Below are 23,381 nucleotides of genomic sequence, written 5' to 3' on the forward strand. Positions count from 1 at the left end.
GGTGTAGGAAGCTAAAAGCATTTAATTGATTATCTTATGCATACCCTCTGGAAATAACTACAATGTAATATATCATATTTCCCTGTAGTAGAGGCACAAATTAGGTTGTGAGAGTTTACGAGCTTTGCTCTCTGGATTTGTTGTATCAAGACTCTACGAGGGTAAAGCGGGAGATTGTCGTGGTTGCAGTCATCCACACCAAACTTCTGGAAGGCATGGACTGTGTCATTGCACATTCCGTATGATTCCAGGTTTAGATACTTGGTCCATCTGCTCTTTGAGACATCCTCAAATTTTCAACTTCAGCCAGCACCATAAAAGGCATGAAAAAGCAGACCTTTGTTTTTTTCGCAACGAACTGCAGAACATAATCTCTCAATAATGTTATTTGTACTTTTATCATTTCCTTTTCCAGTGATGGAGCAGATATCATGCAATGCAGTAAGTAAAGCAAACTTACAAGATCCATGAGGAGAACTGAAATGTCAGTGTCTACGTAATAATCATCAATATCTCTGATTTTCCCGTTGCTCTTGAAGTAGCATCTACATACAATGGAATGAGGCTATCTGTTTCCTCGTTGTGAGTGACAGGTGACAGCTCCCATGGCATCTTTGATGAACCCTTTGTTTCTTTTCTTTCCTTGATGTGGTCTCTGTGTCAGATGGAAATGACTGCTCAGTATTTCAACTTTCAGGCTGATTATTTGGCTCAGTTTTGTGGGTTTCTAAGGCATGGGTATGAAAAATGAACCTTTGTTAGTGAGAATGAGGAGAAGGCGATGAAATTATGAGATAAAGAGTGATTTTGGAATTACTTAGAACTTATACCTTCCGATAATTGTATCGTTCAGCAATGACTGGATAATGACAGATCTATCAGACTGTAGAGCCAGTAGAAATGTTATGGGAAGTTGGTGATCCTCTTAAGCTTAATGACTTTGGATCCAGTCTTACATGGTGTATTTTAATTGCACGAATTGAATGTCTGCCCTTGTTCATACTATCCCAAAGATTAATATAGGTTTTCCCGGCCAATTTCGCACTTGTGTCAGTCCAATTCCTAATTGCTGCATTCAATTTAGCAAAATGTAGCGTAGATGACATGTTCGGTAGTTCAATTTCATGATCTCTTCATTCAAATTCATTTTGGAGCATTCAAATTACCTTTAGCGTCATTCTAATTAACACTTTTTCAATTGAAATTCGTAAAACTAGCACCATTTCGTTATTCGTTCATTCAATTTAGAATAATATAGTCACGTGATCACGGACATGCCGCACTCGTTCATTCAAATTCATTTTTGGGCATCCAATTTAACATCTTTTGCAGTCAATTTAGCACGCATGTTTATGCTTTGGTTCTTTCTTTATTTTTTTTTTGTCAACACAGTTACTGTTTTGCAAGCGTCATTACATTTCATATTTTCGTACTTATTTGAAAGATTTTGGCAACAGGTTTTTTTTTTTTTTCTTCAATGTGCTTAGTGATTCTTCCAGTCCGAAGATTTAGTGCATCATGTGGCCACAACTTATCTGGCCGTTGAGTGCTTTATTCCGAGTGTGTCGGCCAGTTCTAGGAAGTCAAGGTTATGATCATCAAATGTTTCTATAATTCTTTTTCTGTCTTCTTGAGAAATACGTCTGTATCTAATTTGTGCTGTCATGACTGTAAGAAGATGAAGTTAGTATTGGTACATGTAGGCCTAAAATGACATGTATGAAAGAAAAGGGGCGTTACAGAACAACAAACCCGAGTTATGTATGGTAAAAAGTATGATACTTTTACTGCTTAACAGTGCGTGGATGAAACAAAAAGTCACATAGAAATACGCGTTTAAATGTTATCACCTTTTCAAAAGAGAAATAACATGACGTTAATTTGAATGAACATGTTAGGAATTTGACTGCCCATACGCGAAATTGAATGACTGAAATACCCCTTTCGGCCAGTGTTGGCGAATTTGAATGACTGAAGAGCACGTGCCAATTTGAATGCTCGTTTTACGAATTCGAATGGCACATGTGCAAATTTCATTGATCGAAATGCTAAATTGAACGACCAACTTGCAATTTTGAATGACAGAATGTGCAGTGACGAGGATTTTCGCTAAATTGAATGAACCTTTTATCAAATGGACTGACAAAAGTGCGAAATTGGCCGGGAAAACCTATATATTTTAATTCTAGATACAAATTCTTAGTACAGAACATGAAAACTGCCTTTTTCATCTCTTTCTAGAAATATCCCCCTTGAATGTTTCCGATAGCTGATTTCCAAACACCACATTCGTCAGCTTCAAGGCAGTGACAATTTTTGAGATTAAATTGTGGAGGAATTCTGATGCATGCAAAGCACCACAGAACTGAGCTATTATTACTCCTTTGTTGTTTTAGAATCATTGGCTGTACAGCAGTAAGCATTTTGGAAGTCTTAATAATTGAAGATGACCCAGTCAAGGGCAATCAGGAAAAAGCCTACTCATTCCTTATTCATTCTGTATTATCCCAGAAAACATATCTAGTGTCTAGCAAATCTTGTTTCAGTTTGTGGCCAACAAACAAGCTTGTAAATGGGATGCCTGGTAGGGTGACCATGGCATTTCTTGCCATTGGCCATTGCGAGACTTTTCCTTGTTTGTCTTCATTCTCTCGAGGCAACATCAAGTTTTTGAAGATCACCTTCAGTTGTATCAATGCTTGCTTTTATACAAATATTTTGCTGATTGGGCTTAAATATAATCATTAACGAGATTCCACGATGCAAAATAATGTGTTCCCTGAGAGGCAAAAGCAAACCGCTTTAGCGTGCAGTTCGCGAACAGCATTTACCCGCCTGGCTATGGGATGTAACGCTTACACGCTTGCCCACATGTATGAGACAGTGGCATGCCCCCTCCCCCATACGCAGTTTTTGCCCCCCAGCATGGCTTGATGACGTCATTTGAACCTCGTCCTTACATTTTGAATTTACGGCGACCATTGTGAATTGAGAGATGGCTGTCATTCTGCTTGACCTGGAAATGAATTCGGCCTATCTAGAATAATTTTGGCAAATTCATCTAAGGCGCTTACAACAGTATAATATGTTTTCTATGGCAGCCATCTTGAATTTCAACATGGTGGCCTGTCTAATGATCCACAATTAAGAAACAGCTGTACTGGAATGTTGGACACCACAAGCATGTGCATACTTGAAAATTTGATGCTTCTACAATAATTGCAACCTGAGATATGGGTGAAAACGATATGGTGGCCATTTTGAATTTCAAGATGGCAGCCTACAAACTGTACAAAACAATCCACAATATCAGAAAAAGATATATCAGAGTGTCTGACATCACAACGATGCATTTTGCACCAAATTTGAAGCTTCTACAACGCTCACTTTATGAGATATGGGTCAAATTACAGTTTGATATGGCGGCCATTTTGAAATTCAAGATGGCAGCCTACAAATTGTATCAAAACAATCCACAATATCAGAAAAAGATAAATCAGAGTGTCTGACATTACACTCATGCATTTTGCGCCAAATTTGAAGCTTCTACAATGCTTACTTTATGAAATATGGGTCAAAATACAGTTTGCTATGGCGGCCATTTTGAAAATCAAAATGGCGGCTGAAGACGTGGTTGGAAAAAATGGAACCAAAGTTTTTTGGATTCAGCATCCCCAAATTGACAAAGTTAGCTAATAAAATCAATTTTGGCACAAAAATCTCACGGGGTTACATAGTAGCCTCTACTACATTGTACCAGATGGCTCTTTTTGTTGGAGGCTGCCTGTCGGGGAACTGCACCCGAAAAGCCTCTTGAACTTCCACGAAACTTCTTGTTTCCTGGTATCGAGTTACCAGGAATACTCTCTGCTCAATTGTCAACTGTACCATGTTTGGAAAGCATGTGAAGTGTGAAGTATTATTATGTTCCAATATATGTAATCATGTCAAAATGTATTACCTGTGTTTGATTGGAAATGAAAATAAAAAAACATGCATGTGAACATGCATGTGTGAAATGAAATGAAATGAAATGAATGTGTCAGGAACAACCTTTGCTGAAGTTGTTATGTAATCATAGGCCTAACATGTGCAAAAATTTAACTTCAGATATGCCCTGAATGCATGACAATAGCAAGAAATAACTTGCCACAGTGATGATTTCACACCCATTAACTAAGTTGATCATGCTCAGCCATGCATGAGAATTACATAACCTACGTGGTATCATTGCATAAAAGACTTATTGGACTATTTAACCATGAAAAATAATGTGCAAATATTTTATAGTTTTCTGAAAATTTGCTGTTGAAGTTGGGTTTACTTTTTTTAGAGACACACTGTACTGTGTTTAGAATTCTGGATTTCCTTGACTAATGTCTTCTCACAGTCAGTTTTCATGCCTGATATTATCTTGTAAAACAATGTGGTCCTCATGGGACCTTCTATGATGTTAAAATTCGGTGACACTCTATACCCAATTTGCTAATTTAGTATAGAACATGGAGAATTATTCGAACCTTGGCCAAAAAAGAACCATTAAAAAGAATAGGACAGTATGAAAATAAGGTTTCTTTTTAAGTATGTACACTGTAAAAACATCGGTGTTAGATTTAACACCATGGGTGTTAAATCTAACACCGATCAAACTTCAATAGAGGACCACACCCACAGGTGTAGAAAATGCACTGTGATTGTGTTGAAAAGTGTTCACCTGACACTTCGTGTCGTTAATTTGACACTGTACCTGGTGTTATTTTGACACTGTACTGGTGTTAATTCAAAAATGACTCCACATGGTGTTGATTTGATATATTTTGGTGTTAATATCAATGGTTTAACACCAGTCCAGCTTCAATAAGAGACCACACCAGCTGGTGTTACTGTGGTGTAAATTTATTTTCACATTTTTTCAAAAATCTAGTATTTTCATGTAAAATTCTTGATCGTCTTGTTTAAATTAAAAATCAACAAGAAGTGCAGTTACTAAGAAACTCTTCAAAAAAACAGTTTTATATTTGGAAATGACACCCGGAGGTGTTAATTTAACACCATAAATGAGCACCGAAAATACAACACCAGCTCGGTTTTCACTATTTAACACCGGACTTTTTGCAGTGTACATTCTTTAGAATAGGAGTAAAGCTGTATCTTCGTTAAGTGTACCAAGTCACAGCAGATCTGCTTGGCCATAGTATTTTATTTCGTTTCACTCCATTTATTGTCTTTGCATAATACGAAATATAAATCAGTTATTATTGAGAAAACACACACATTTATTCATTAATCATCATGGCTACAACTTAAGCATGAAACAAAATAATCGTGACAAAGAATAGAGAAATGCAAAGAAAAATTAGCTAGGTTACCATGAAGGAAGATCCCAATATATAATGATAATCTATCGATATAATAAGCTACAACAAAACAACAAACTACTTTACGAAACAAAAAAGAAAATGATACACATGTCCACAGGTGATGCTAAGACGAAGAAAGGAGTAACGTATGCCAAAAGGGCCTTAAAGAACTTCCCCTGTTATGCCAAAAGGGCACTAATAGTGTACAAAGTCTATACGTTAAGGGCCTTTTGGCATAACAGTGGAAGTGGTTTAAGGTCCTTTTGGCATAAGACCGACGAGATAATGTGTAAAGATTAGGAAAGAAAGTATGAATAAAAAGACTCCTCGTTTCACTGTACAATTTAAATGCGTTGATCCAGTTGTCAGATAACAGCTGAGACATCATTGATTCAAAAAATTGGCAGTAATTTCATTCTCTTAAACCTCCCCAGGAAACGACGGTAATGGGTGGACTGTGTGGGTGATTGATACTGGTGTTCAACAAAGTCACCCAGACTTTAACGGCCGTGCCACTCAAGAGGTTGGATTCACCTTAACTAAGAAGGATGTAAGTATTCAACAATAAATCTGAAAGGCAAAATGGAATAACCATCGATATTCGCATTCAAATTGGATTGAAAATAATGATTTTGTATGGTTTCAAGGACTCCGGAAGAGGGGGAGGGGGGGGGGGGCAGAGGGGGCATTTGCCCCCAAAATATTTTGTTTGTTTGTTGTTGTTGTTTTTGGGGAGGGCAAAACGAGTCTCCCCCCCCCCCCCATGCGCCCCCTGTAACAAATAATCAATTAATTATCCAAAGACCAAAAGAACAATATAGGCACTTTTCTTGTCTAACATATTTTCAATTTCATAACTGAAATATGTGAAATTTTCGTCCCTAACGGGGTGAATTTTTATTTATAAAACACTAATATCATACACTATTTGTATCTTTACATTATTGTATCTCTACACTAATATTTACTTACGAGTAAATTTAGTGTATAGATGGTAGCCTCGCGTCTTTCAACGAGTGTGGCCCCTGGAACATATCTTTAATAAACCCTTTCATTTTTCCTTTCTATAGCAATATAAGAATATCTTTCATTGCTCGAACAATGCGATCACGTTTAAGCTTTTAATCAATACATTTCAGACTAAAACCAAATGGCAAAGTGAAAGTGGCTCACTAATGCATGCTGGCGCTGACCTACCCTATGCACGCAATGGACCCAGTGCCTCATCCGCATTAAAAGGGCATTCCGGACGATTTTCATAATTTCACATCATGTAGTACATAAATCAACAGCTCCATATATAGATTCGTGGAATTTATTGTTGCCTTTGAGCAGAGAAACCAATAAAAATAAATGAAAATCTTAAACGAATTACACTGAACAGTGTTGATGACATCAGAGCCTCACATATTTCAGAAATGTAGCAGTGTAATTCCATTACACAGTCCAGCTCATTAATAACGGAGTATTGTTTGAAGCGGCTATCCGTGTACGTACGTTCACGAAAAACGAATATTTACGATGATTCTAGAAAAAGCTCTTGCTCTCGTCGTTCGCGCATATAGATGTGTATAAAATGTTTCTGAAAAGATATTGCATGACAAAATGTGGCTTCTGTTATCTTTAGTCAAGAACAGCGTAAACAAAATTTAGGTGATCAGACTTGACTACATACAAACCGAGTCGTTCGCTCGCTCTATCCGTACTTAAAAAGTAAAATGAAGAGCTATGATCATAGTCCTTCGCAGTATTTTTTTACTATGTTTAATTCCTTAGAATTTTGATTTAAAATGCTCTATAAATGTGACTGTTCCACTCTGGTTGTTGGGTTTGTTTTTAAATACAAAAAGTCCCTACCACGGGAGGGGATATCCCCCCTCCCACAACCCTCCTCCCGCTCGGTCGCTTCGCTCCCTCGCCGAGGATCTCACACCGTCACATAAATGTGCCCCCGTAAGTTATAATCATAAACAGTCCTTCGCAGTGATTTTTTTACCATATTTGATTCCCTAGAAATTATTTTTTAAATGCTCTATAAGATTATTCTTAAATATTCTGTTTTTACCAAAAGTCCCTACCGTATAGGAGGGTGAAATACCCCTTCCCACACCCTCCCCCGCTCGGTCGCTTCGCTCCCTTGCCGAGGATCTCACACCGTCACATAATGTGCCCCCGTAAAGATATTGCCCATCCCCCCCCCAAAAAAAACAAAACAAAAACAAAACAAAACAAAACAAGACAAAACAAAACAAAAAACAAAAGTGTTCCGGCGCGCTTGTATGGTGTTAATAAGTTTGATCACTTCTATAAAACATTGTCATTATATCATGCAAATACGCGTTGCCCTTCGAGTAAAACTCTAAAGGCAGGGTGACTACAAAATGTTTATACTATTTTCTGAGGGGTATAGTTTAGGGGCGCCCATGCTCAGTGAACATTTGCGATCGCTTTATATTGTTTGTTTTGTTTGATTAGTTTGTTGGTTCTAAAAATGCCTTTCTGCTGAACTACCACCAAAATGAGCAGAAAGTATTCCTAGTGTCAGGGAGTCTATCATTTAAGTAGTACCAATATATACACGGTGTCTATTATGACTTGTGAACGGGCTCCAAAATAATGTCTACAAACTCCAAATATTTCAAACGCCTACTAGTGAAATGGGATGACCTTCGTTTTTAATATTCCAAAGATTTTATAATCCGAAACACAAAAAATTTGTATGCCTTTAAATGTTACTCAATCCAAATATGGAATGGGTCCGTAAATCCGAACATTTTGGTGCTATTCAGAAGGTCGTTTTTCCGAAACACACAACTCCATATAACTAGAAGTTTGTTAATGCATTCGCGGATCCAGAATAGGGCTGATAGGGGACAGGTGCCTCCCTTCGGCATAATGTTCGGGAGCATTTTGTTTTAAATATTTTTAAAAGTCATCCTACGGCGGATACACATTAAACTTTATTTTGTAGTCATAATCCTGGCGCCTCCCCTCCCCCACCCCCCCCCCTCCAAAAAAAAATCATGCTGTATGTGGTGTAGCGTAAGAGATTATGGATTGATCCACGCTATAAAGCTTGTGATGCGACATAACGTAGGAACTTCGGCACACACATTACTGACATTCCGTTTGAGTGGTAAATTCGGATGCACGTCACGAGACCGACACCCACGAGTCATACAGCTCACAAGTCATACAGCTCACAAGTCATACAGCCCACTATAGGACCTACAGCCCACGAGTTCGACATCAAGTATAAGAATAAGCCCAGTATCTATACAGCCCATGAGTTCGACACTACGCACAAAAGGCTCACACGACCGACACTTTTACGCAAACAAAGCCCATGAGACCAACAATACGCTGAAAAGGCTCACGAGACCGGCACTAGGCAAAGAAAGCCCACGAGAAAAACAGTATTTCCAGAATTACAAAGTTATGAAATCATAAAGAATATATCAAAAGTATGTATGAAATCACACGATGTCCAATATATAGATATAAAAAAATACGCTCCCTCACATTGCTCCATCGCTTTGTGCGCCCCCCCCCCCCCTCCTTTGTGCCTGGATCCGCCCCTGGTTCTTGGGAAATGAGAAAGGGGTTAATTCTATCCGAACTTCAGTGATAGTATATTCAAAAGGTTCGGTTTTTTTCCGATAGTTTGTATAATTCCAAAAATGAACAAGGGTTCGTTATTCTGGAGGCTCATTTATTTGAAGATTATAACTTCTTTTTTGGAATTAAGAATATTGCTTCATTTCCAAATTACGAACCTTCTAAATAACCGAGTAAAATCAAGGTGTGTTACAGACTATTGCAAGTGACTGCCCGCTGTTTACCTAATGAAAATATAGCAAGTTGTGACGGGGTCCAACAGTTTAATTTGATATTTTAACTTCTTTAGAATATAGTACCTCCTACTGTATTCTCCACCAAACTGGACAGACGCGGAGATAAAAATGCTGATGGTATAGTGATAACGATAGTTATGAAAATATTATTACTTAAGTTTTTAAAAAAAACTTTTTTCCCGTTGTTGTTGTTATTTTGTTTGATTCTTTGTTTGCTTTGCTGTTATAAAGATGTCTTTTTATCTATGGAAAAGTCATAGTTCTAAGGACAGTTCCAGGCCTCGGCAGCCCCACTTGGAACCCTAAATCAAAAAGATAATAATGACTCTGTCCCAACCATAAGTCAATATTCATTTTGATCGGATTTAGCAGCACTCTTCCGTGAGTGCAGGGAATGCAGCAATCCTTATGATATATCCATTATACTATCATTATCATTATTATCATTTTCATTATCATTATAATTACATCCCCAATGGGGGTTGAAATAAAAGAATGATAGGCCTACTCGGGGGCGGATCCAGGATAGTCCGTAAAGTGGAGGCGCCTTTACAAAATCAAAGGGGGGAATTTCCCCATTTTTTATTTCTTTTGCTTTAAAAACAAATAAAGAGGGGGGGGGGGGCTTGCCCACTGCGCCCCGTCCGTATCCGTCACTGCTAGATTCATTCGTATACAGTATGACATGGCTCCTGGAGAGTTTGACATAATCAGATAGAGGTCAGCATAGAAAGTTGCAACAGCAGTAAAGCTTAATTTTCACTAGTTAAAAGGGACTTCTTTAATCTCCTTCCCATTAACTCTAACAGGAAGACTGTAACGGACATGGCACCCATTGCGCTGGGACAGTCGGATCCACCACCTATGGCGTCGCTAACAAAGTAACGATAAAGGGTGTGAAAGTACTCAATTGCATTGGATCAGGAAGCACATCCAACATCGTCAGCGGTAAAGTATAACCTCATGCATGTTTATCTTGCTATATACTTGTCTGAAGGTTGTTTTGGTTATGTTTTTTTTTTCCTTGAATGTCGTAACACATGCAGTATGGCACATAGCAGGGGCGGATCCAGGAATTCTGTAAACATGGGAAAGGGGGGCGCAACTAATTTTTCTGGTGCCACTTCCGGGTTTCATTTCATTTTTTTCCTTATATTTCTTTTGTTTTTAACGATAAATAAAGGGGGTCGTGCGCCTCTTGCACCCCCCTCTGGATCCGCCACTACATAGGTACATACTGAATTATTGTCATTATTACTTCTTTATTGCACCTAGTTTCGTGTACCACTCCTCCAAATCGCAAACAAGGTTATGGAGTCCGACAAACATCTTTTTTTCCCTCTCTCTCCAGATCCTTTATTCTTTTCATTGATATCTCGTGTCTACCAGGGACTTTCGATGTCTTTTTCTGTGCTGCTGACTATGAATGTTTTTTTTTTCCTCTCTCACAGTGAAACAAGAACATTTTATAGATAAATCGATCAATCAATAAAGCATTGAAAAAAAATCTAAGCCTGCGTTGTCCAAATGATTGAAGAACCTTGGTAAGGTTTTTCCTCATCATTTCTTTTCTTTCTCTCGCTTTCAGTGTAAAAGAAGATCGTAGCCACTGTATAACGTTTTCCATTTCTTCTACATTGATAATTATTCAAAATAAAGGCATATCCTATACATGCAAAAATGTACGTATCAAGTAGCAAGTGCACACTCAAGATTCAAGATTCAAGATTCAAGATTTAAATTTATATTCGCTTCCATCACATAAAGAAATAAATTATGTACAATGTATATGTACAGGATATTTGTAATAATTGCAGAATGTGATTTCACAAAGTACATATAATGAAAATGAGTAGCAGATGAAAAAAAAAAGCACACAATTATATCTTTGTTAACATAATACATAAAGCGTATTTTAATACAAGTTAACTATGAAGATGGGGATGGAAATGGAGGGTCCAAGAAGCTCCTTATGAAGTCGTTGTTTTTTTTTGTTGCTATATTCAATATTTATAGAATACAACTAAGGGATTATCTTGTATGGAATCAGGTTGTCTTTATTAATATTCATCAATGTTGGTATTCTGCTGTCTTGAAATTATCAGATGCAGAGATGACTTGTGTTGAATATTTACGATGGACCTTGGAAATTTCAGATTGTGTACTAATTGAAGAGTTTGTTTGCAAAAACCAATAAGTCCATATTTGCCAAAGGAGATATTTGCGACTAAATGTCAAGAAGTAAAGAGAATAATAAGAAAATGTTTGCTTCTTTTGACCATAACTTCAAAAATGTACCTTTATATGTAGTGACCAATATATCATTTAAAAGGTATTATTTTGTACTCTATGACAGAGACCGTACTTCAAAATCTTCAAAAATGGACTTATCGGTTTTTGCGAACAAACTCTTCAATTGTTCTTAAAGGGATGGTATAGTTTTGATTGAAATGGAACGCCAGGTTTCCAACTTTTTGAGAGATAATGAAAAACCACTTAAGATATGAATGAGCTAGAATTTAAAGATTAAGTCAAAGTTTATTTGATGAAAACTGGTTTTGAAATGGCTGAGATATCCAAAAACAATGAGGTCCTTATAAAGGTGGGAACCATGACCTCTTATTAGGACCACTTTGTTTTACTCTGTTTTTTTTTTTTTTTGATATCACAGCCATTTCAAAACCGATTTTTTTTTTTTTGTCCAATAAACTTTGAATTCTCTTAGAATTGTACACTCTTTAATATTAAGATGAGTGATTTCTTATCCTCTCGCAAATAGTCAAAAATCTGAATCCCTCTATTCAAACAAAACTTCACCATCCCTTTAATTTACCCGGAAAAAAAAACTCACTGAAATTCAAATTATCATTTTGCACTATAGGCATGATGAGTGTTTGTTCCAAGAGGAAGTCTTTATAGGGGCATGACCGGTGTCATATTTTGTCACCGTTCAATGCAACGAAAATAAATGACAAAATATCCCTTGACTGACAGATTTTTAATTTTTAATCCGCATGATATCGCGCCTACACAATTGCGTTCATCCTACTCATTCGGTGTTTGACTTTGACTAAACCTTTTAAACAATACTTACTGCTGCCACTTTGTTAATTTGTACTCACGTTCACACTCAATGTGACTTCTGTCTGCAATGCCTCCCCCCTTTTTTTTTCATTATGGTAAAGGAATCTACTTGCTAAGGTTATGAAGCACCCCTGTAGATTCCTCTATGTTTTCCCGTAGATATGTGTTTTTATTCTTTTCATGGAGTTTCTTTATAACATTTCTCCTCTGTAAACTGAGGTATGATTGCTTTTTCACGAGCGCCCAGTCACCCACTCCCCAAACTACGCGAACGCGCTAGCAGATAATAGGGAGCTGTAGATTTGCGGCGCGGACGTTTGAGTCAGAGACGACGATTGCGGTGGACGTTCTCTCCCCTTACGTAGTGCTGAAAAGTAGCTTTAGATTACGCTGGGACGCAACGTATAAAAAATAAAATGGCGCCCCCATAATATGATGGGTGCATGAAGTTAGCTCGTCACGTCGTGAATTGAGCGGACGTAACAATAGCCCAGAACGCGTAGCGAAAAACTAAGACGACGCAAGCTATAAAATAGATCGACTTGACGCGCGTTTCTGCGAATGCTCAGAACATTATATTGTTTTTTTGTCCTCTGGACGTCCCCGTTGCGAAAATCTGAAGCTCCTTAAGTATGACATACTCTCAACGTTATAAGCGCTGAGCGCGTCCGCCCCGTATCACATATTTTTTTTTTTTTTTTTTTTAGTTGCCGAGCGCTGAGCGTGCCCGCCCTTCCTATACGTACAATACTTAGAAACCGACTCTAGCTCCCGCATTTAATACTCGCCCAGTCTTTTTAATTTCTGTGAACTTACTCATCTCATCGTCATTTCATTACAATGATAATAATGTCACGTGGTGGCCTTGGGTGGTCATGACGTTTAAGAATAACGTGATTGATTATGATGTTTTTAGAATAATCAAAGTTACAATACATAATATGTCATCACATGCAGGAATCGAATACGTCAGGGATAAGAAGGTGGGCGACAACAATATCGCGTCGATGTCCCTGGGAGGCGGTGCTTCAACTTCCCTCGACAATGCCGTAAAAGATTTGATCGCCAACGGAGTCAAGACTGTTGTGGCTGCTGGTAATTCCAACGAAGACGCCGGAAACACCTCACCAGCTCGTTTGGAGGAAGTAAGTTCATCTTGTCGGGGCGGAGTAATGATAATTATCCAAGGAAGGCGTGAAACTGTTCACCGATTTGCTTATACCCCCATTCCACAGAGATTTTGCTCTCATCGGTCACTCATCGGAAGCAAATTGTGTTGCTTCCGGCCACCCACCGAAATGCATCGGATCACAGTCCGATTAATTTGACTTGGGTTGGTCGACTATCAGGTCAGTGTCAGATAATAATTCAATGTCGGGCGGTGATCAGATAAGGCAAGATCGTCCAAAGAGGATCACGCGCGACGTGTCTGACACTGACCTGATAGTCGACCAACCAAGTCGGTAGTTAATTCATCAGACTGCGATCGGATACTAGTACACTTCGATGGGTGGCGAGAAGCAACATACTTCGCTTCCGATGAACGACCGATGAGAGAAAATCTCTGTGGAATTGGGTACAACTCTAATAGTTCCAAGTGTGCGCATAAAAGCCGTCATTTTCTTTAAAATAACCACCAATCTACAAGCGACCTATCTTTAGGCCCGCAAGCGCGGATTGATACTCAACAATGAGCGTTGCGTCGAAATTGCTTTGTATAGACTAAAACTTGTGAAACTATTAGCGTGTTTATACAGAGAAGCAAAATACGCGCTCATGCCGGCTCATGCCGGCTCATGCGAGAGGACCTCTCGAATTTTGCTCTGTATAAACACGGCGTATGCCGGCATACGCCGCCAAATGCAGGCTCATGCGAGAGGTTCCGTCCGCCACCTTTTGAGGTGGCCGATGCGAGAGGAGCCTCGCGTATTTTGCTGTGTGTTTATACAGACGACCGAAATTCGAGAGGTAACCGGAAAGCGCGTATTCTAATATCTGTCATGATCGAACCATGTCTTCTCCTTCTTACTGAAAAACTGGATTTCAATTGATCATTTGGCCGGGTGGTTGTCAAGAGGAACGTTACAAGAATGACCTTCAAGCTTGGTGGTCCTGATGACTTTGCCGGTGCCATCTTGATTTTTTTTTCATTTTTTCCCATCATGCAATAAACTGCACTGCAAACGTGACCTATGCTTGACCCCCAAAAATTCAGCTGAGGTCCGCTCGCATCGGCTCGCATGAGCCGGTATCTTGACTTCTGTATAAACAAGAGAAATAAGCGCTCATGCGGGAGGTAAAATACCAGCTCATGCGCGCCGATGCGAGAGGCTCCATAAACACGCACTATAACTATCTACCGTGCATTCTTATCAACGCATTTTACTCTTATTTATTTCGGTGGATTTTCACTTGGTGTGGAATAACACTTAAGTCCTATAATCAGCAACTTTTACATTAGTACAAGTTATTGTGATTCACTTTTATGTTCTGTGTTCCCTCATTTATGTATTGTGACCTATGAATTTCTAAGTAGTCATTTCAAGGAACTTTTTTCGTGTGTATTTGTAAGGTGTGTGTGTGTGTGTGTGTGTTTGTGTGTGTACTGTTTTTGACTGGTTTAGGTGTGCTTACATTATACGTTGCATTATAATCTACTACCGCACCACAAAGATTGTAAAGGGTGTTTGATATCAATCGATCTTTTTTTATCAGTACAGTATCGGTTATTTGAAAGGGATTTACGGAAACTCTTAAACGAAATATAGCATCCGACCTATCAGGCGCGCCGGAAGCAGTTTTGGATTGGGGGGGGGGGGGGGGGCAAACATTGGAGGGGGCTCAAGATTAGACCATGCATAATATGTTACACAATATACACACACACACACACACACACACACGCACACACATCTATATATATATATATATATATATATATATATATATATATATATATATGTAGGTAAAGTGGCGTACGGTGGGTCGAAACATGGGGGGAACCATAAAGTAATTTTGACGGTCTGTATGCTTGTGCGTGTGTGCGTGAGCAATAATGGGACTACAATACATTACGGAATGTGATACATTCAACAACGCAGTCATTGAGGAACATTGTAAGTTTTCGTTACATGGATTATGGAATGACGGTGTGAAACGATCGACAAATTATATACTGTCAGCAACATAAGGTGAATGGCATAACAATAAATTGCGAGCGAGCTTGAAAATTTTGATATTCTACAGTTCCAAAACTGGAGTTTTAATTGTAGCTACATATTTCGCTTTGAAATAAATGGGGGCGCATCGGGCGCAACTGCTGGCAATAATTGGCAGCAACATTAGGAGAATGGCATAACGATTCAATGCGAGCGAGCGAAGCGAGCAAGCTTGAAAATTTTGACATTCTACAGTCCCCAAACTGGCGTTTGTAGCTATATCTTTCGCTTTGGAAATTAATGGGGGCGCATCGGGCGCAACTGCAGGCAATTACTGGCAGCAACATTAGGAGAGTGGCATAACGATTCAATGCGAGCGAGCTTGAAAATTTTGACATTTTACAGTCCCCAAAATCCCGTTTGTAGCTATATTTATCTTTCGCTTTGGAAATTAAGGGGTGGGGGCATCGGGCGCATCTACTGGCAATTACTGTCAGCAACATTAGGAGAATGGCATAATGATTCAATGCGAGCGAGCGAAGCGAGCGAGCTTGAAAATTTTGACATTATAGAGTCCCAAAACTGGGGTTTGTAGCTTTATCTTTCACTTTGGAAATCAATGGGGCGGCGCATCGGGCGCAACTGCTGACAGTTACTGGCAGCAACATTAGGAGAGTGGCATAACAATTCAATGCGAGCGAGTGAAGCGAGCGAGCTTGAAAATGTTGACATTTTACAGTCCCAAAACTCCCGTTTGTAGCTATATTTATCTTTCGCTTTGGAAATTAAGGAGTGAGGGCATCGGGCGCATCTACTGGCAATTACTGTCAGCAACATTAGGAGAATGGCATAATGATTCAATGCGAGCGAGCGAAGCGAGCGAGCTTGAAAATTTTGACATTATAGAGTCCCAAAACTGGGGTTTGTAGCTTTATCTTTCGCGAGCGAGCTTGAAAATGTTGACATTTTACAGTCCCAAAACTCCCGTTTGTAGCTATATTTATCTTTCGCTTTGGAAATTAAGGGGTGGGGGCATCGGGCGCATCTACTGGCAATTACTGTCAGCAACATTAGGAGAATGGCAAAACGATTCAATGCGAGCGAGCGAAGCGAGCGAGCTTGAAAATGTTGACATTCTAGAGTCCAACAACTGCCGTCGTAGCTATGTTTTTCGCTTTAGAAATTAAGGGGGAGGCGCACCGCGGGCTCAGCTGCTGGATGTGAGCGAGCGAAGCGAGCGAGCTTGAAAATGTTGACATTTTACAGTCCAAAAGCTGCCGTTTGTAGCCATATTTTTTTCCTTTTATTCATATATATACATATTTAGTTTATTTTCTTTGTTTATTAATTTATTTTTATTATCATTATCATTATCATTTTTTTTGGAGGGGGCTTTTTGGGGGGCAAAAATGCGTTTTGCCCCCCCCCCCCCCCCCCCCACTTCCGGCGCCTATGCGACCTACTGATCACGTTATGGCATACTATCTTTCGTACATGACAAAACTTTGCGTTTAAATACCATTAGTCAAGCATTGACATTGACAGTACCCTATACACGCAAAAAATAAAAAAAGAATAGTAAACTATTACTGAGGAGACTACAGAAGTGGTAAAACAAACAAAAAATAAATCTATTTACTTTTCGATTTACTATAACGTAAAGTATCGATATTATGAAGATAAAGGCGCAAATATTCAAATTTGAATCACGCGCCTCTTAAAAACAACTACAGCAACCAGGAGCGGATCCAGGAATTCCGTAAGGGGGGGGGGGGGGGGCGCCTTTACACTAGCGCCCCATCCCCCATTTTTTTTGTTTTGTTTAAAAATAAAGAGCGCTCTGAATCCGCCACTGGCAACAACAACAACAACAACAACAACAACAACAACAACAACAACAACACCATAAAAGGAACTATAGCAAACACTCAAATCACGAATGATTCCTCTGCCATGATGTCGGAAAAACTCGTGATCTTGTGGAGTGTAAACAAGGCCTGGCCAGCGTGCCCCACACCAGAGAGGAAGACTAGTCCCAACTTGGTAACATTGATGGTTAAAGGTTACGTAATGTTGCGTTCTCACTCGTAATTTAGCGCACGGGAAAGGAAGAAAAGAACAAAACAACAACTAAAGCAATGTACCAACCTTACATTAAATACCTGTTTCTGTGAAATTGGGTGAATGTGTCAAAACAAGGTGTTGTGATTACGTGAGAGATTAACCTGCCACACTGTGTGCTGTTAACAAATTTTCAGCAATTTCATGTTATCATTGCTACGTTCAATTTTTCCACTGCATACCGTGACGCGACACCGCTGCGATTGGTATGTAGACTATAACAACATTATTATGAAGAGTGTGATCAGATATACAGCAAAATAAAACCTTTGATACATAAGGGTTATTCTTGAAGCAATTATAACAAATATATCCCATACGTTCTTATCATTCTATTTGATTTTAGTAGCTTTAAGAAATCCAGTCCAAATATAATAAGTTATAGTCTGATAAAAAAGTTCAATTTTACGAGTTCAACGGTAAAAATTTGACTGAAACCGGATGAAAAATAAGGAAGTTTTGACATTTTGAAGTTTTGCTCATTTCTGCAAAACAGCTCTTGTACAGTGGATATGATATGCAAATGAGTGAGCTAACCATGTTATACCCTCACAATTTTCCATTGACCGTGTACACACACACACACACACACACACACACACACACACACAAATCAATGTTTCTGTCATTGAAGTTTGAAACATGACGTTATTCCTGACTGAATAACTTCAGAATAGTGATCAGTTATATGAGGATTTGAGCCTCGAGCATAATTGCGTTTGGATGAAAAGCTGGAAATTTCAACATCTTATGTACAAACTATATGGTAAGTTGTGAGGGAATGACATGCTCACTTTGCCATTTGCATATTCATATTGACTGTTCAAGAACTGCCCCCCCCCCCAAACAAACAAACAAAAACTAGCGAAACTTCAAAATGTCATAACTTCCTTATTTTTCATCCGATTTCGATCAAATTTATACAGTTGAACTCGTGATACTTTACTCTTTCTTATCAGACTAACTTATACAAAAATGTATTTGGACTACATTTCCCCTTCAATCGCAAATAACAAGTACAAATTGTAAATATGAATGGGGTTAACTTATTTTGCGATCAAACTTTTCATTATACTCTTTCGTCTCGTTTTTGTTTTTGTTCATTATTTCTAAGGCTATTACGGTTGGTGCCACGGACAAGACAGACACTCGATCGAGCTTCTCCAACTTTGGCGAAAGCCTTGACATCTTCGCTCCCGGAACAGACATCACGTCCACATGGAACGACTTGTCAACTAAAACAATCAGTGGGACATCCATGGCTTGTCCGCATGTGGCAGGTAATTGTGATCCCTCAACCTTCGCCAAGCCTTGACCTAATAAAAGAAAAAGATAGTTGTTTATAAAGTACCACCTGGGCCTAGTACTTGAAGAGTGTTGATGAGTTAGCTCGATCCATTCATATTCACTTGGGATATTTGAGATCAAAGCTGCTATAAACATCCAAAAAGATGACGAAAAATCTTGGATACATTATCAAACTTTAATCATAACATCAGTAACATGAATTTTAATGTAAAAAAGTGAGGTATTAAAGGTCTATTTTGTTCTATCTGATGATGGACTTACTTAAAAGTATCTAAAAGGGCGTTTATGCCGCTTTGCGATAAAACTGTTCGTTTCAACTTCAACAGAAGAAAATCAAGCAAAACGACGAAACAAACCATGGGCAAACAGACATGGGCTCACGGATGGATTTACAATGATAATATCATGACAAAATGTAGGGGAACGTGGGGCAGGATGGGCCACATTTCACTAAATGTGCTTTATTTCAAATACTACGTCACAAACTTCCACATGAAACAGGATTTACAAAGATTGTGTAAGGCAACACTATCACACGTAATATCATCTTAATTGCCTACTTTTATTTTACGTAACAGCCATCTCAAAATAGCCAAATCTGTCCCATCCTGCCCCACATACGTGGGGCAGGATGGGACAAACAATGAAGACGCATAGTTCCGTGTTCCAATCGAAACGGTCGCTCTTTCTTTTGTAATTCCGGACCGTTCTGAAGCTGCAGAAAGAATAAAACATATACATTAACCCTATCAAATATGACGGGGCAAGATGGGACACCCGCTCAATCTGCCCCGAGGTAGATGTCCCATCCTGCCCCATGCACACACACACTACACTTCTAAGCTCTACACAATACATGCAACGACATACAGTCTGCCTAAATTTGATGTATATACTATAAAAACCACACAATATCAACGTTCTACCTTTCTTCATATTATGCCAGGGATACTATACATTTCTTAACTGCAGAAATTCTGCCGTCATCGATATCAACTTTTGCGTTTGTCCTCCACAGCTCAGGAGAATCTCAGCTTCACAGAGCGTAAAGATGGCTTCCTGACAGCGTGCTTTTTATCAGTGCAGATTTTTATAGTGCCCTCTGATGCTTACTAGATAGTTATCGCATTGTCCCATCCTGCCCCGTGTCCCATCTTGCCCCACCTTCCCCTATCCTTTATAAATAGGACAAGTATAGATGAAATCACACTCCACATGTAGAAAGCCAAATTGCGCCAAATGTGGCATGCCTGTGACTTTCCAGAACCTCTTAGTCGTGTTAGTGTTGCAGAACGATGAACAACCTGGGGGGCATTTCATGAAGGAACTTGTCGGATAAAATATCTGACAAGTCAATTATATCCGACAAGTTTTGAGAAATTCTTTAGTCTGATAGGCTGATTTCTCTGAACTTGTCGGATATAATTGACTTGTCAGATATTTTATCCGACAAGTTCCTTCATGAAATGCCCCCCAGGAAAGAACTTCACACAGCAATGCCCCTCTATTGATCGCGTTTGAGCTGTGCTTAATGAAGGCTCACATTGTTATGAAACTTCGCGCTTTTTTTCAAAGGGATAACAGCGATAGAAGCAAAGTTGCATACATTATTATCTCTCACAATCACGTATCACGTTTCACACAAACTTTCTTTCCCCCGACTTTCTTCTCAACTGATTACGCTAAAAAGAATTCGCCAATTCCGAACTTATGCTTACTGAAAATAACAACTCCTTAATGGAAACAGGTCACCCTACCAGCTGCACTTCTCATCTCATAACATTCACACTCACAGCACTCCAAACACAATAATCACACACCTCACACCATTCTGTCCTAGAGTTAATCCTCCGTGAACGACAGGTTATCATCCGGCTACCTCGCTCTCCTCCTCTCTCCCTTAATTCTTACAGCTTCCCCACTCTCATAAAATTATGTGAAAAAAAAGTTTTTAACCCTAACCTTAAACAGAAAGAGAGATCAGAGAGGGACACACTCGCACACAGACAGACAGACTGATAGACACGCACACACACAAACACACACAAATATTGATTTAAAACACAAAACAAAAATATGTTGATCAGTTTTTTAAACATTTCATGGCGGAATGCCTGCATATTTTCAAGAACTCATTATGCCCCTTGGTAACACACACTCATATAGTTTGTTTGTTTGTTTGTTTGTTTGTTTGTTTGTTTGTTTGTTTGTTCATTTCCATCTGAGAAGATGGCTGGATATCCCATATTCAGCTACGCTAAACTGGTCTTCCATGGGGTGCAGTTGGATGTGAGGCTTGACCACTTCACCGGGTTAAACACCCTGCTCTTTGCGATGAATGAATGAAGCGGGATCTTTTACGTGCATGAGTTGTTACTCCCTGATCATACACGGGACCTCCATTTTATGTCCTATCCGAGGGACAGAGTGTTTTGCCTCCTGCTAGAGGGGACGGTATGATTACACGCAACAATGCTCAGTCCAGATTCGGGTTCGAACCTGGGTCCTTAGGATCGTGAAGCACACGCGCTACCGACTGAGCCAACTCACCGCCGAAAAGCTGAAAATTGCACGAAAAGGAAGTAAATAATAATTGTTTTGGATATAAACTCCAAATTTTATCGTCCGAAAATGGAAATTCTTGTTTGCCCAATTGATCGACGTTACTCTAACCTTTTCAACTGTTGAACGGCAAACAAGGTAGCAGCAACTCCCATCTTTTAACGTCTTTTGGTAATGACGCGGCCGGGGTTCGAAGCCACGACCTCCCGATTGTGAGGCAGCCGCTCTACTTACTGAGCCAACAAATTGTCTCATAATTCTACAAGTTAAAACTCAATCAGGACAACAACAAAAAACAACAACATGGTTCTCACACTGTGTTTCATGTCTTTAGAATCAGCTCCCCAAGTCCAAAACGCCACCTCCCTTCAAACATTCGTTAGAGCATAGGACCCCTGTTATACATATCTCATTTGGGGTAGATTTAGTCATGTTGGTAAAGGGTACATACCATCCTATTTCAATGATGTGAATTAATTTTGCGTATCATTATCATCAAAAACCTATTTTGCACTTTACACTAAGCATCGACACTGTTTTGATAATATTGTCATTTACGACAGGATGTCCTTAATTTGTTATTTTGTGTATGTTGAATTAACTGTTGTACTTTGTTATTCTGTTGCAGGGCCCCAAAGAATAACAGTGTAGGCCTATAAACCACGGGCTGCCCTGGGTAAAGAATACTGAATGAATGAATAAACAAATGAATGAATGAATGAATGAATAAATAAATGAATGAATGAATCAATCAATCAATGAATCAATGAATCAATCAATCAATCAATCAATCAATCAATCAATCAATCAATCAATCAATCAATCAATCAATCAATCAATCAATCAATCAATCTGTTTGTATAATTCAGATGTTGTCTTCTTCCCGTAGGAGCACTCACTCTCTTTGAAGGGAATTCAGACCAGATGATTGCCGCAGCTCTCGACAACGTCATTGCTGACCCTGGCACAGGCTCACCAAACAAGCTGCTCTACGTAGGCAATTAAAGTAAGTATGACACATCATTATATCGGAATTAAATCGATTTAAAGAATACAGACTAACGGGATTTCCCGGAGTAAGGGTAGGAATCATCGAGGGCGGGAGAGAAAGACAGGGTGTAGGGGAAGAAACAGAAATATATATATATATATATATATTTTCTTTTCTTTTTTTTTTTTTTGGGGGGGGGGGATATCCACGAATAGCCTGACCTGATGACGATTGTTCAACGAGTAAATGTATAACCTAATGAGGTCTTGCTTCCTTTTGTTAGCTATAAAACATCAAGAGAAATGTAGTTGTGCTGTAAAAAAAAAAGAAAAAAAAAAGAGAAGAAAAGAGAAGGTCAAATGCACGCGCGTATCGTTTTACACTGTGTGTGGATTAGCCTTTTGCAAAGGCGGCTCGCAATGGACTCGCATATTCCATGGCGGGCGGTGGACTCGCGCGCACGCATCGAATGCGAGCGCGAGCTCGCTACATAGAGATACCATATCTCTATGGCTCGCTACAACTCTCGCAGCTCGCCGGTCGCGCGCTGTGTACACGTGCGTGTGCTGAAATGGTTGAGTGAGCTGCCTTTGCAAAAGGATATTAGGGTTATATTAGGGTTATGATCTATTTAATTTTGAACTGATGTGTGACAAAATTTAATTGAACTTTATTATCATGCTTGATACTTATCAGGTGTTCTCTCTATCTCACGTGTCACAGGTCCGAAGAGAACTGAACGATCATCCGCCTGATTAAGACTAATAAAGTAAATTTTGAAAATTATCAATCGCCTCCGAAGAAAGAATTTCTCATACCGAAATCTGATGCTTACGGCGAGATTGTACGTTTTCACGTAGGGAGAGAGAATGATTAATATAGAAAGATCAGAAAATTTAAATTTGATTAATCCGCATAATTCGACGTTAGAAAAGTCAAGCTG

The 23,381-nt window shown here is 39.1% G+C and overlaps 1 protein-coding gene across 1 annotated transcript in view; it reads left to right on the forward strand.

Moving 5' to 3' along the window:
• Positions 1 to 23,301, forward strand: part of LOC139739477 (uncharacterized) — a 29,805-nt gene extending 6,504 nt beyond the window's left edge. The window contains exons 4-9 of the mRNA XM_071650081.1: positions 5,795 to 5,910; positions 10,024 to 10,162; positions 13,256 to 13,443; positions 18,692 to 18,857; positions 22,337 to 22,453; positions 23,162 to 23,301. Coding sequence (XP_071506182.1) covers positions 5,795 to 5,910; positions 10,024 to 10,162; positions 13,256 to 13,443; positions 18,692 to 18,857; positions 22,337 to 22,452 — 725 coding nt within the window. The 3' untranslated portion in view covers position 22,453; positions 23,162 to 23,301. The remainder of the gene's footprint in view (positions 1 to 5,794; positions 5,911 to 10,023; positions 10,163 to 13,255; positions 13,444 to 18,691; positions 18,858 to 22,336; positions 22,454 to 23,161) is intronic.
• Positions 23,302 to 23,381: the final 80 nt, after the last annotated feature.

Source organism: Diadema antillarum, unplaced genomic scaffold (assembly GCF_040938485.1).
Source record: "Diadema antillarum isolate AM-2024a unplaced genomic scaffold, OU_Dant_1.0 seq00000799_RagTag, whole genome shotgun sequence".
NCBI classification, from domain to species: Eukaryota; Metazoa; Echinodermata; class Echinoidea; order Diadematoida; family Diadematidae; genus Diadema; species Diadema antillarum.